This window comes from Lipomyces japonicus (assembly GCF_038497905.1).
Source record: "Lipomyces japonicus strain CBS 7319 unplaced genomic scaffold V1514scaffold_27, whole genome shotgun sequence".
In the NCBI taxonomy this organism is placed as follows: Eukaryota; Fungi; Ascomycota; class Lipomycetes; order Lipomycetales; family Lipomycetaceae; genus Lipomyces; species Lipomyces japonicus.
In genome coordinates, this window is record NW_027117839.1 from 72,702 (window position 1) to 85,068 (window position 12,367).

General features: G+C 42.2%; 4 protein-coding genes across 4 annotated transcripts; 2 read left to right on the top strand and 2 right to left on the bottom strand.

The window, feature by feature from the left end:
* Positions 1-1,209: 1,209 nt before the first annotated feature.
* Positions 1,210-3,119, bottom strand: V1514DRAFT_104035 (Mis12-Mtw1 protein family-domain-containing protein). Its single transcript, XM_066924373.1, has 4 exons — positions 2,749-3,119; positions 2,660-2,672; positions 2,228-2,581; positions 1,210-2,142 (listed from the first exon to the last, which is right to left on the bottom strand). Exons 1-4 carry the CDS (start codon positions 3,007-3,009, stop codon positions 1,415-1,417), a joined length of 1,356 nt encoding a protein of 451 aa, XP_066782570.1. The 5' UTR covers positions 3,010-3,119; the 3' UTR covers positions 1,210-1,414.
* Positions 3,120-3,475: 356 nt separating this feature from the next.
* V1514DRAFT_333146 (Transketolase, thiamine diphosphate binding domain-containing protein) lies at positions 3,476-6,111 on the bottom strand. The gene is made up of 4 exons (XM_066927992.1): positions 5,962-6,111; positions 5,805-5,844; positions 5,501-5,746; positions 3,476-5,448 (listed from the first exon to the last, which is right to left on the bottom strand). The coding sequence occupies exons 1-4, from the start codon at positions 6,013-6,015 to the stop codon at positions 3,737-3,739; spliced, it is 2,052 nt and encodes a 683-aa protein (XP_066782571.1). The 5' UTR covers positions 6,016-6,111; the 3' UTR covers positions 3,476-3,736.
* A 228-nt stretch (positions 6,112-6,339) lies between these two features.
* V1514DRAFT_333152 (Anp1-domain-containing protein) lies at positions 6,340-8,095 on the top strand. Its single transcript, XM_066927993.1, has 2 exons — positions 6,340-7,508; positions 7,582-8,095. The coding sequence occupies exons 1-2, from the start codon at positions 6,622-6,624 to the stop codon at positions 7,745-7,747; spliced, it is 1,053 nt and encodes a 350-aa protein (XP_066782572.1). The 5' UTR covers positions 6,340-6,621; the 3' UTR covers positions 7,748-8,095.
* Positions 8,096-8,436: 341 nt separating this feature from the next.
* Positions 8,437-12,366, top strand: V1514DRAFT_333157 (phosphatidylserine decarboxylase-domain-containing protein). Its single transcript, XM_066927994.1, has 5 exons — positions 8,437-8,697; positions 8,799-8,843; positions 8,899-9,137; positions 9,210-10,987; positions 11,038-12,366. Exons 1-5 carry the CDS (start codon positions 8,566-8,568, stop codon positions 11,949-11,951), a joined length of 3,108 nt encoding a protein of 1,035 aa, XP_066782573.1. The 5' UTR covers positions 8,437-8,565; the 3' UTR covers positions 11,952-12,366.
* Position 12,367: the final 1 nt, after the last annotated feature.

Genomic DNA, 12,367 nt, shown 5'->3' on the forward strand with positions numbered 1-12,367 from the left:
TTAATTGACTCTTAAAAAGTTTGCCTGACAATTAAATGATTTAAATCTGCAGACAGATTCGATGTAAATCTTATTAGAGAACCCTTGCTGCCTTCCGGCTTGATCTGCGTAGACACGATGCGAATACACCCTGTCTTCCACGTTAACCTCATCAGACCTTCCACGACGTGAACAACCAAGTCTCGTTAATGATTGAAGAGCATTACACCATTGACGAGATTGTCAAAACACGACGACGTTGCGGCCAGGGTAGAATTTCTGATTTCCTTGCTTGGATATGACGAACAAACTTGGGACCATTCGACAATCTCCACCATGTCTCTCTACTCTTAGCCGACGTTTATAATCGCACCTTTCTTGTCCGACGCTAAAGAGGGGAGAGTGTCATGACCGATCTTTGACACCGCTTCTGACACCGCATTACGCACAGACGCAGAAAACGGAAGTTGCATCATCATTCTTACGAATATCCTTCTTTCTGTAAAGTCCGTCCATACCGTAACATTCGTGTTGAGAACGAGTTGTTTTTATTGTTAAATTTATTTTGAAAGTTTATTGTACGGAAACATACCAGGAGAATAGTGATATAAGATTTGAGCCATTTCCCACATCTTAAGTATGGCAAATAACGAAAAGACCGAACTAGTAAGAGCGACACCAGGGTCACTAGTGAATTAATTAATATAATGTGAGAGTTACGGTTCGAACAACGACTTTCAAAGTTTGGATTAAAAGAGTCGTTGTTCGAACCGTACGTCTCACATTATATTAAATTCACTAGTGATACTCAAAGGACGTTTCAGGGTGGAGCAACAAACTCATGTCGCAGGCTTCATGCGATGTACCACATGTGGTGACCGCATTACTCAGACCCGGTTGAGAAGACGGGAGGATCTATTCAAATATTCGAACCGTGCTTTTCACACTCATGCTGATGCAAGCTGCGTAGAGCTGATATTGAATCCGCTGACGTGGTTGCGATTTACAGTCGTTGCAAGAGGATAATTAAAAATATTATGTTGAAAGCGGTAGTATAGATAAATCATGGTGTATAAATCTTTTCGTAATGCATGTATCTCGATTTCACGCGCGTCGAATAGAAAAGATGTGCGCACGATATAATAACTTCTATGTCCAATACAATCTTTAATGAAGTCAATTTAAATACATTAGAAATTTGAACTTTCCACTATAGTAACACATCCTATCAATATTGTACACAGATTCATCATGCCGTTATTACATAAACACTCTTAACAAAAACAAACAATCCAACAAAAAAAAAATATGAAAAATGGAACATGGAACATGGAACATGAAAAAAAAAAAGCAATAAAATGTAAACGTGCCATTTTGAGGAAAAAAAATAATAAAGGATATATCCGTATATGCGTGAACAAATTTCAAAACTAGTTTACATTCGATCGATTCTTGTCAATGTTTGAAGTACATCCCTTATGGGCACGCCTTCCGTTTTTGCTTCTTTCTTTGCCCGATCTTTGCTTCTGGACAATACCTGAGCAGCATCTCCAAGTACTTGTTCGGCATATTTCTCACCAGCTTGTGATAACGAGTTCATTAGATGAGAAGAATGTCGCAGCCTGTCAATGTCATACTCAACATCCTTGACTGCTGTCAAAATTTCTTTCCGCTTGTTCCGCAAGTCTAAATCTTCTTGGCTGGCTTGCTTACTTAAAAATGACGATTCTTTTGGTAACAAGAGTGATACATCAACATTAGAACTTGGTGGAAGTACGGGCTTGACGTCTGATTCAATATTTGCCCATGCTTTTTTCTCTGCCCGAAGTCGTTCTAGGCGAACAGTAAACTCTTTCACTTTTTGAGCATTTGCAATGTTCTGCGGATTTGGCTTTTTTAGCTTTTCATCCTCATCATCATCGCCATCATCTGGCCGATTCCACCAACTTGTTGAAATTCTGCCTTCTGTTAAGTCTTTGACTAGTTCTTCTTCAATTACTTTGGCAATCGCGGTTGCTGAGTTATTTGATTTCGAACGTCGCTGCGTTTCCAAAATTCGATGAGCACACCAAGTTAGTAATTGCTTCATTCGATGTGGGTCCGGCAAATCCGAATCAAGGTGTTTATAAAAATCTTCAACTGGAATATCCGCATGTGGTGCAGCTAACCAAAAAAAAAAAAAAAAAAAAAAAAAAGATTAGCATAATTCAAAGTAAACAAAAGGACAAAAAGATTTGCAATTTCATACCAACTAAACCGTTTCCTAGCGAGCTTGCTCTTTTCCCTCGCAATCCCAAGCTACTCCGTCGCCCGTTTGGTGCTTGCTGCCGCAATTGCTGGTTTCTGCGTATTATTGGGGTATCGGTTAATGGTAATGAAACGACTGTAGTTTGTGAGTCCTCTTTAGACACGTCAGGTATTCTAGTATTGTTTGCTTCAAGCGGTTCCGTGTCATCGTCGAAAGTAAACGTCTTTTTTTTTGTTGGTTGTGACTTATTAACATGTTGCTTGACTGATTCTAATGGTGAATTTGATGTTGATGGAGATGGTTGTTGAATATTTCGAACCCTGGTGAACACAAACCCATCGTCGTCCTCAGCTGCTATTTCAATGGTTAATATTGCGTGTTGTCACTTATAATTCAAAGTATTTTATTTTTTTTATTTTTTTTTTGAATTACCTTTCCGTGGCCTCTATAAGTCACATAAACAATTAGATTTCCGTTGGTATTAAATCAAGCAATGCTCTTATACGTTGGGCAAGTCATACCTTTGATTTCCTTGTACTCTCCTGTATCTTTGTTTCCGCCGCTACAGCAGCTGCCCTCCGCCTCCGGCCAACATCTTTCTCTTTTTCAATTTTAGGTTGCAAATCTGCATTTGTATTCCGCTTCACGCCAGGTGGGCGCATTGCGTTACTTGATGACATTGTTGCTGTGGTTTTTGTTTTTGTTTTTGTTTTTGTTGTTGTTGTCGTCGCCGTCGATTGTGGTATGCTTATGGTTGCCACAGAATCATGCCGTGAGGGCATAGTCTTATTTTTTTTTTTTGATATAGTAACAATGCTAAACTAGTAAAATGCCACCTTTTTGCTTTGCTTATCGCTAATTTGGATGCCGGTTTGTTTAGCAACTTGGACCTTTTGTCTTGAACGCGACCACAACAAAAAAACCCCGAACTCCGCCAAGTCCAATCTGAAGTGCACTTTCCCAAAAAAAAAATTGAACAAAAAAAAAAAAAAAAAAGACAGACTAGAACATCAATCGAGTTTGTTCCTTCATAAAACAAAAAAGAAATGTAATTCCTCCTGCGGTCCTTAATCCAAACCTTATGGTTATTGCTGCTTGCTGCTTGACTGGCGCGTGTTGTGGGTGATGAGCTTTCAGGGAGTTGCCCCCAGGTTAAGGGTTTCTGTTGTCGTGCGGGAGTGACACTTTGGTGCCAAAATTCGCGTTGTTTTGATTTTGCGGTTGCCGGGTTAACAGGTAAAAACGATGTTCTGTATTCCATCAAATGTAGTGTATAACTACATCTTCAATTTATTAATTCGTACGTTAACTATACAGGGTTTATGATATTAAAATTATTATTACTCATTCAAAGATTCTAAAACAACCAGTGCGATATTATCCCTTTCATTTTTTTTTTTTTTTAGCAAACTGTAATAATATGAAAACAACCATTAAAATATTATTTCTTTGAAATTAATTCAATTTTTCATTGTTTATTTATCTTAAAGTCTTGTCTAAAAAATTAATTTACTTGACCTGGGCAAAAGCCTTGCGGAGAGGAGATCGAACATTCACACCCTTCCAGAACTCAACAGTCTTCAAACCACGCTCGGCAATACCTTCAGGCGTGAAGCCAAACTTAGCGTAGACCTCGAGGTATGGTCCAGAAGCACCGAATCTGTTGATACCAAACTGTTCGTGAGAGTATCTCTCCCAACCGTGAGTGGTCATAACCTCAACGGACAGAACAGGGTGTCCGTCAGGGAACACAGACAATCTGTATTCTTCTGGTTGTCTGTCGAACGTAAGCCAGTCAGGCAGAGAAACAATTCTGACCTTCAAACCCTGAGCCTCAAGAATCTTTCCGGCATCAACGGAAAGGCCAACCTCGGAACCAGTGGAGACAATGGTAAGGTCAGCATTTTCAACCTCCTTGAGGACGTAACCACCCTTAGAAGCCTTCTCAATAGACGAACCCTCGAGCTGGGGCAAGTTCTGACGAGAAAGAGCAAGAATAGATGGAGTGTGGGTCACGGTAAGAGCCTGGTAGTAAGCTGCAGAGGTCTCGTTACCATCAGCTGGACGCCAAACACTGATGTTAGGAGTGGCACGGAAGTGAGCAAGGGTTTCAATGGGTTGATGGGTAGGACCGTCCTCACCAAGACCAATGGAGTCGTGAGTGGCGACCCAGATGACCTGGTGCTCGGAAAGAGCAGAAAGTCTGACGGCACCAGCAGCATAAGAAACAAAGTTCAAGAAAGTACCACCAAATGGAATCAAACCACCGTACGCAGCAATACCGTTCTTGATGGCACCCATACCGTGCTCACGGACACCATATCGAATATATCTGCCAGCGTAATCACCGAATCCAGTAGAAGCAGGCTGGAAGTCAACAGCGGTCTTCCACCTGGTGAAGTTGGAACCGGTCAAATCAGCGGAACCACCAATGAGCTGGGGAACAACATCAGCGATTTTGTTAAGGACGGTCTCAGACAACTTTCTGGACGCAATGGCGGGGTCAGCCGGGGTGTAAGTAGGAAGGGCCTTCTCCCAACCTTCAGGAAGTTTGCCAGAAATTCTGAGCTTGAGATCCTTGGCGAGTTCAGGGTATTCGGCCTCGTACTTGACAAGAAGCTGATTCCACTCCTCCTCAGCAGCAGCACCAGCAGCAGCCTGCTTGGCAGCGCTATCGTACACATCTTGAGGAACAACAAAGGACTCATTGGGGTCGAATCCAAACAGCTCCTTAACGTGAGCAGCATCCTCCTTCTTCAATGGACTGCCGTGAACGCTGTGTGTTCCCTGAAGCTTGGAGCCGAAACCGATGGTTGTGGTAACCTTAATAAGGGTAGGCTTGTCGGTAACCTTCTTGGCTTCCTCGATGGCGGCGGCAATGGCGGCAAGGTCGTTGTCACCGTCCTTGACGTGCAAAGTGTGCCATCCGTAGGCCTCATATCTCTTAATGACATCCTCAGTGAGAGCCTGGTCGGTGTCACCATCGATGGTGATATGGTTGTCATCGTAGAAAGCGATCAGCTTGCCCAGCTGGAGATGGCCGGCAGCGGAGGAAGCCTCGGAGGCAACACCCTCCATGATGCATCCGTCACCGAGTATGACGTAAGTGTAGTTGTCAAACAGGGTGAAGCCGGGCTTGTTAAAGCGGGCGGCAAGGTGAGCCTCGGCAATGGCAAGACCGACAGCGTTGGAGATACCCTGGCCAAGAGGACCGGTAGTGACTGTATAACAAAAAATTAGTTACTGAAATCAATGATTTTAAAAATAACGCACCTTCGACACCCGGGGTGTCAGTAGCCTCGGGGTGACCAGGAGTCTTGGAGCCGAGCTGTCTAAAGTTCTTGATGTCATCAAGGGAAAGTGGGTAACCGTAGAGGTGAAGGAGAGCATAGAGGAGCATGCATCCGTGACCGTTAGAGAGCACAAATCTGTCTCTGTTGATCCACTTTGGGTTTTTGGGGTTGAACTTCAAAAACTTGTTATAGAGGACATGTGCGAGAGGAGCAAGGCCCATGGGAGCTGCAGCGTGTTAGCCAGCAGCCGCGCCGGCATGAGAGAAAAAAAACAAAAAACATACCACCGGGGTGACCGGAGTTGGACTTGATCGTGGCATCCACCTATTAAAGGCCAAAAAAAGACGTTAGAAGCTATTCGCAGACCAATTGAGCTATTCACGGTTGCGCCGGTAAAATGCATGACAATGATGAATGATTGTCGGACCACGACGGACTTACCGCAAGGAGACGAATGGTGTTGATAGAAAGAGTATCGACTTTATCGAAAGACATTGTGAATGAGAAGTGCAAGAATTGAGGGTGCAAGGACAGAGAAAAAAGGAAAGAAAAAAAAAAAAAAAAAAGAAGAAGCGGAAAAAAACCTCGACGTGGTGGGGGGGGGAAAAAACCGGTCGGGCTGGAGGCACCCGGCACAGGCTAAAACTAAAGGCGTGGGGTGAACCGGAACAAGTGCGCCAACCGTGCCGCACTTGCGCTGCTCAAAGTGCCACCAGCCTGCTGACTCAGTAATCACGTTATCAGAGCAGGCTTTGGTCACACTGCCGTGCCAGTTATGCAGTATCAATATTTATTTTGGCACCAGGGGGGATATAGATTCGTGGGTTCGTCGCTGATTTTTTGCCCACGGCCAAGTGATAATTGCTTGCTTTGGCCTCCCAATTAACGGCTACACTTTGCTCGCTTGCGTTGGTGTCAAGAGTTTTCCACTTTGAGTGAGTGCGTTGTGCGGCCATTCAGTCTCCTTTCCCCGGCGTTCGTCACGGCCTTTTTACCTGTTCTTTGTGCGCCGACTAGCTTTGTTAGGTTGTCGTGTCACCTTCACCAGTTTTCATTAATACACTGTAGCATTTTTTTTCTCTCTCTCTTAATTAGACCGCAATGGCAGCATACAAATCAAATCGCTATTTTTTTCGTGGTCGGCCCAGGACTCTTCTCGCGGTGGCGGGTGCCGCACTATTTTTAGTTTTCTATCTCATCTCCGCATCGTCCTCATCATCAAAGGCAAGCCGGCGGCCACCACCTTCTGCCGGCGGAAAGAACTCGATCACGCGCTATCAGATGAATAGTCTTGGAGCCACTTCGAGTTCTTTCAAAAATCAAGAGCGTGTTCTTGTTCTCACTCCTATCGCCCGGTTCTACGACGAGTACTGGAACAATCTTGTTGCGCTTAATTATCCTCATGAACTGATCGAATTGGGCTTTATTCTTCCCAGGGGCAGAGAAGGGAACAGTGCGCTTCAGAGACTCGAGGAAGCTGTCAAGAAGATTCAAACTGGTCCCAAGAAGAATCGATTTGCAAAAGTCACGATCCTAAGGCAAGATTTTGACAGTCCGTTCTCGCAGAGTGAGAAGGACAGGCATGCGCTTAGTGGTCAGAAGGAACGACGTGCTGCTATGGCAATCGCCCGCAATTCACTTTTTACCACAACTATTAATGCCGGAACCAGTTGGATTCTTTGGCTGGACGCCGACATTGTCGAGTCGCCGCCGAGTTTGATTCAGGATTTGGCTGCGCATAACAAACCTATTATTGTCGCCAATTGCTATCAGAGATATACTGATCATGGTGAGAATAAGATCAGAGCTTATGATTTCAACAGTTGGCAGGACAGTGATACCGCGCTAGAACTTGCAAGGAGCATGGGTGATGATGACGTGATTTTTGAAGGGTATGCTGAGATGGCCACATATAGAACGTTGATGGCTTATCAATATGTTCCTGGAAACGACAAGGACGAGGAAATCGAGTTGGACGGCGTCGGAGCGTAAGTTCTTGCTTACATTACATTTTTCTTTTTAAAGTTTGCACATTTAACGGAACGCTAACTCATTTCCTAGTACGGCTTTACTGGTCAAGGCTGAAGTCCACAGAGACGGTGCCATGTTTCCGTCATTTTCATTCTATCATTTAATAGAATCTGAAGGCTTTGCCAAAATGGCAAAAAGATTAAGCTATCATGCATATGGGTTGCCCAACTATCTTGTGTATCATTATAACGAATAAATAGAAAATCTCTGCTGATGTTTATGTCCAACATTTTTTTCAACCACAGCCTTGTGCTCATTCAAGCACGTCAATGCACGTCAATCGTCTATTTTTTTTTTGCGTGTTTTTACATTACATCACGCGTCAACCATTTTCATTACGGGACTCATGGGGTACAAAAGTATTTATTGTATAGTTATGTTGAATTCAGCCTGGTGTATTACCGGAATGTTGCATTTTTGCAGTTAACACCAAAAGCAAATGTTACTTTGTACTAAATAACGTTTCTTTACGCTAAATAATAATAATATAATTAATACATTAAAATAATTAATACATTAAAATAATTAATACATTAAAATAATTAATACATTAAAATAATAATTACAACTACATATGAGTAAAAAAATGGATATAAAACGGTTGATGAATAGATTGCGCATTAGGTTATTCACCTGCGGCTTATTACATACTCACCTATATGACAGATCTAATGTATTTTATCCTGTCCAAACCTATACATATATATATATATATATGAATATATATGGACACTGAGCATAAAGACAATTTGCTTTTGCTTTTTGCACAGTTCTTGTTTGTTTTTTGTTAAGCAGGAGATAATTTGGATTGTACGTAGTCGGCTTCTATTTTTGATACTGGCGCGCTCATCAGATGATGTCAACGTCATTGCGTTTCGGCCCAGGGCAAATGTCAAGCGAAACGCTTTTTCACGCCTCGGTTGTCTAAACAAATATTCATTAAGGCGCTACCTTTTTTTGTTTTTGTTTTCATATCAAGCCTCATAGGCACTCTTGGTAACATTCTAGCATCTGATGCCGCTCTCCATCTTGGGCCGTCGCCAACGTGGTACCAGGTCAGCCAGTTCATCGGCGGCTCCTAGCCGGAGTCAGTCCCCGAAAGCCTCTCTTGATCCAATTTTGTTTCTCAATGTTGAATTAATTGAGGTCCGTATTTTTTTTGTTTTTTTAAAATTAAATAAAAGTCTTTTCTTTTTTTTTTTTTTGGTACGTGGAAAACCGTAAAAACTGACTAACACTCCTAATAGGCGAATAATCTTGCAGCAAAAGATCGAGGAGGAACCAGCGATCCAGTATGCCGACTGCGAGCATCATGATAAGAAGGTTTTTATGCTAATACATTTGCAGTATGCGGTGGTCAAACTAGATGATGCCAGAGTATCCACGCAAGCTATTTCAAAGACATTAAACCCACAGTGGAACGCGTCATTTAAAATCGGGCTTTACCATGTTGACTCCGAATTCATTCTTGAAGGCACCGTTTGGGACAAGGACGTTTTTAGAAAAGATTACTTGGGATCTTTTGATATATCTCTTGAAGAACGATTCGGGACTACCAATTTGGTCCGAGACACATTGGATAACACGTAGGTTATTTGTAATTGTTATATTTAAGAACCATACCATTAACCTGATATCCAATTTTTTTTATTGTTTAGTGGATTTTGGGTCGAACTGTATAGTGCACGAAGAAAATCCAATTACGTGAAAGGCTCGATATTTGTCAGGCTATCGCTCTCAGATCCTGACGATGCGCAAGCTTCTAATGAGTTATTACTCTCTAAATGGCGTACGCTAGTCCCCAAATTCGATCCATACGTTCAGCTACAAGAACCGTCATCATCAGACACAGATAGTGTGCAATACAGTGAAGATGATGGGATTCAAAATGACAACTTGGTTTCCACTGGCAAGCCAGTTTTTCAACAATTGGCAAAGCAGCGCAGAAGACGGCGCTTGCGTTTACGCCGTCGAAAAAGTTTGCATCCATATAATGTTGGCTCGGCAGAGGACGTTGTAGGAGTATTGTTTTTTGAAGTTGTCAAGGTCACTGATTTGCCTCCGGAGAGAAATGTTACCAGAACCGGGTTCGATATGGATCCGTTCGTCATTGTCTCGTTTGGCAAGAAAGTTGTCCGTACGGAAGTCCAGAAGCATTCTTTGAATCCTGAATATCACGAGAAAGTACTCTTCCCTGTGCTACGTCATGAGCAAGGCTTTCTGTTCAATTTTTCAGTGATTGATCAAGATGCGTTATCCAACAACGATTTCGTTGCTAATGCCACATTTCCGGTTAGCAGCATTATTAAGGGCGCACCACAACCTGATTCCCAGACTGGCTTATATAAAATTCCATCACCAAGTTTGGAAACCATCAAGGCATTTAGGGAAAGAAGTCCGAGTAGGCTATCGGTTCTTCACTTGACTTCTTCTTCTGCTCAGTCATCAATTCCTGTGGCTGCAGATGAATCAGTTTCACAAGTCACGACCGAATATCGCATTCCGTTGACTTTAAAAAATAAGGCTCGTTGGGAGGAAAAACATAGCCCAATTATTCATTTCAATGCAAAATATGTTCCATATGCTGCCTTGCGACAGCAGTTTTGGTCATACTTGTTGCGTAAATACGACGTTGATGATTCAGGAGAGATTTCTCGTTATGAATTAGGTCTTCTTTTGGAATCTTTGGCTTCTACGTTACACAATAATACTGTTGATGGCTTCTGGGCGAGATTTGATAAACCTCTTGATCAGGATTTGACATATGATGAGCTAATTATGTGCTTTGAAGACCAGGTCCAAAAAGACAACCATTCTCAATTTTCATCGGCTAATTCAGTTTCTCCTTCCACCGATAATTTAGTGCCACCGGTTATCCATGGCCCGGACCATCCCGATCCCGATCGCGAAGTCGAAAGTGAAGATCAGGATACTACTTTGACAGGGCTAGAACCGGATTTGAATAATGTCCAGTTTGATTCAAGTGCTTCTAGTTCATCTATAAATTCTGCCGTACCGGCAAGTGGCAACAGCAGAGACGACTATTTTTATGAGGAGATTGATGAAAACGGCCCGGAAAGAGTGATCAGAATATCGGAATGTCCGCTTTGCCATCAACCAAGACTTGGCAGGCGCTCGGAAATAGATGTGGTCACGCATTTAGCCACATGTGCATCTCAAAACTGGAAGCAGGTTGACATGGTCACCAAGGACTCGTTATATGTAACTTCCGAACAAGCAAGACGCAAGTGGGTAGGAAATGTTGTGTCCAAAGTGACATATGGTGGATATAAATTAGGCGCAAACTCGGCGAACATCTTGGTGCAAGATCGAATTACTGGGTATATCTTTGAAGAACGTATGAGTTTGTATGTGAGACTTGGAATCAGATTACTTTATAAAGGCTTGAGGAGCAGAGAGATGGAGCGCAAGAGAAGTATGCAATTTTTTTTTTTTTATCTCAAATATCATCTAACTAATTTTCAGTTCGGAAGTTGCTTACATCGTTAAGCATAAAGCAAGGCCAAAAATATGATGATCCAAAGTCTGTCAAGAGCATAAAACCATTTGTTGAGTTTCATCAGTTAGATTTATCTGACGTTTTAAAACCCCTTGATGAGTTTAAATCTTTTAATGAATTTTTTTATCGACAGCTTGTGCCTGGTGCGCGCCCTTGTGCTGCACCGCAAAACAAAAAAATTGTGGTTTCTCCCGCAGATTGCAGGACGGTCGTGTTTGATAAAATTAGTCTTGCCACCCAGATCTGGATTAAAGGTAGAGAATTTAGTCTTGAAAGATTGTTTGGGAAAGCGTATCCGGATGACGTGAATTTGTTTACTGGTGGTTCCATGGGCATCTTCAGGCTTGCTCCACAGGACTATCATCGTTTTCATGTTCCAGTCGACGGTGTTATTGGCCAGCCCAAAGTTATTGATGGTGCTTACTATACTGTGAACCCGATGGCTATCAGGTCAGACTTGGACGTTTATGGAGAGAACGTTCGAGTGATTGTGCCAATTGAAACTGAGGCGTTTGGTAGAGTGATTGTTGTCTGCGTCGGTGCCATGATGGTTGGTTCCACCGTGATCACGGCAGAGGAAGAACAAACTGTCACGCGAACTGATGAACTGGGGTATTTCCAGTTTGGTGGTAGCACGTTATTATTGTTTTTTCAACAGGGCAAATTAACTTTCGATTCAGATCTTGCTAACAATTCAAAGGATTCGGTAGAGACCTTGATTCGAGTTGGAATGTCAATCGGACATGCACCCGATACGGCTGAACATGATCCAGGTTATGGAATTCAGGATCCTGCAAATATGAGTGATGAGAAAAAAGTTGAGGCTGCACTTAGAGTGGAAGGAAGCTTAGCTCCCAAAAGAGACAACCCATTATTGTGATCAAAAGTGTTTAACGGAACCAAAAAGTTTTTGCTACATTATTTTTTTTTTTAAAAAAAATGGAAAATTTTTGCTTTTGTTATATTATGACATTCATACGGAACAAGAGTATATCCAATAAATACGTGTATCAATGATTACAAATATTGTATTGTACTTAAAGGATGATTGCTTTACTTAAAGTTCGCCAATACTGCCAATTTATTCTTCATTAAGTCTTTAAATGTTAATGTACTATACCCAAAAATTGTCAATTTGAGCTCTCAAGTTTACTCATGCATGAACTTTAAGACTGGCGACTTTGTTAAATTTGTGCGCTAGTTGTGCTAGTTGTGCTAGTTGTGTTTTTTTTTTTTTTTTTTTTTTTTTGAATGCCATGTTTCCTACTATTGTTTGCTGCAGCTCAGTTTCGAAGG

What these genes read in the sequence shown, in the direction of transcription:
- V1514DRAFT_333157 (XM_066927994.1), top strand. Translation starts at nt 8,566, where the DNA reads ATGCCGCTCTCCATCTTGGGCCGTCGCCAACGTGGTACCAGGTCAGCC. An exon ending in TCAATGTTGAATTAATTGAG is followed by an intron (nt 8,698 to 8,798) that starts GTCCGTATTTTT and finishes CACTCCTAATAG; the next exon opens with GCGAATAATCTTGCAGCAAA. An exon ending in GAGGAGGAACCAGCGATCCA is followed by an intron (nt 8,844 to 8,898) that starts GTATGCCGACTG and finishes ATACATTTGCAG; the next exon opens with TATGCGGTGGTCAAACTAGA.
- V1514DRAFT_333146 (XM_066927992.1), bottom strand. Translation starts at nt 6,015, where the DNA reads ATGTCTTTCGATAAAGTCGATACTCTTTCTATCAACACCATTCGTCTC. An exon ending in ACACCATTCGTCTCCTTGCG is followed by an intron (nt 5,845 to 5,961) that starts GTAAGTCCGTCG and finishes GGCCTTTAATAG; the next exon opens with GTGGATGCCACGATCAAGTC. An exon ending in CAACTCCGGTCACCCCGGTG is followed by an intron (nt 5,747 to 5,804) that starts GTATGTTTTTTG and finishes AACACGCTGCAG; the next exon opens with CTCCCATGGGCCTTGCTCCT.
- V1514DRAFT_333152 (XM_066927993.1), top strand. Translation starts at nt 6,622, where the DNA reads ATGGCAGCATACAAATCAAATCGCTATTTTTTTCGTGGTCGGCCCAGG. An exon ending in GAGTTGGACGGCGTCGGAGC is followed by an intron (nt 7,509 to 7,581) that starts GTAAGTTCTTGC and finishes CTCATTTCCTAG; the next exon opens with TACGGCTTTACTGGTCAAGG.
- V1514DRAFT_104035 (XM_066924373.1), bottom strand. Translation starts at nt 3,009, where the DNA reads ATGCCCTCACGGCATGATTCTGTGGCAACCATAAGCATACCACAATCG. An exon ending in GCTAGGAAACGGTTTAGTTG is followed by an intron (nt 2,143 to 2,227) that starts GTATGAAATTGC and finishes TTTTTTGGTTAG; the next exon opens with CTGCACCACATGCGGATATT.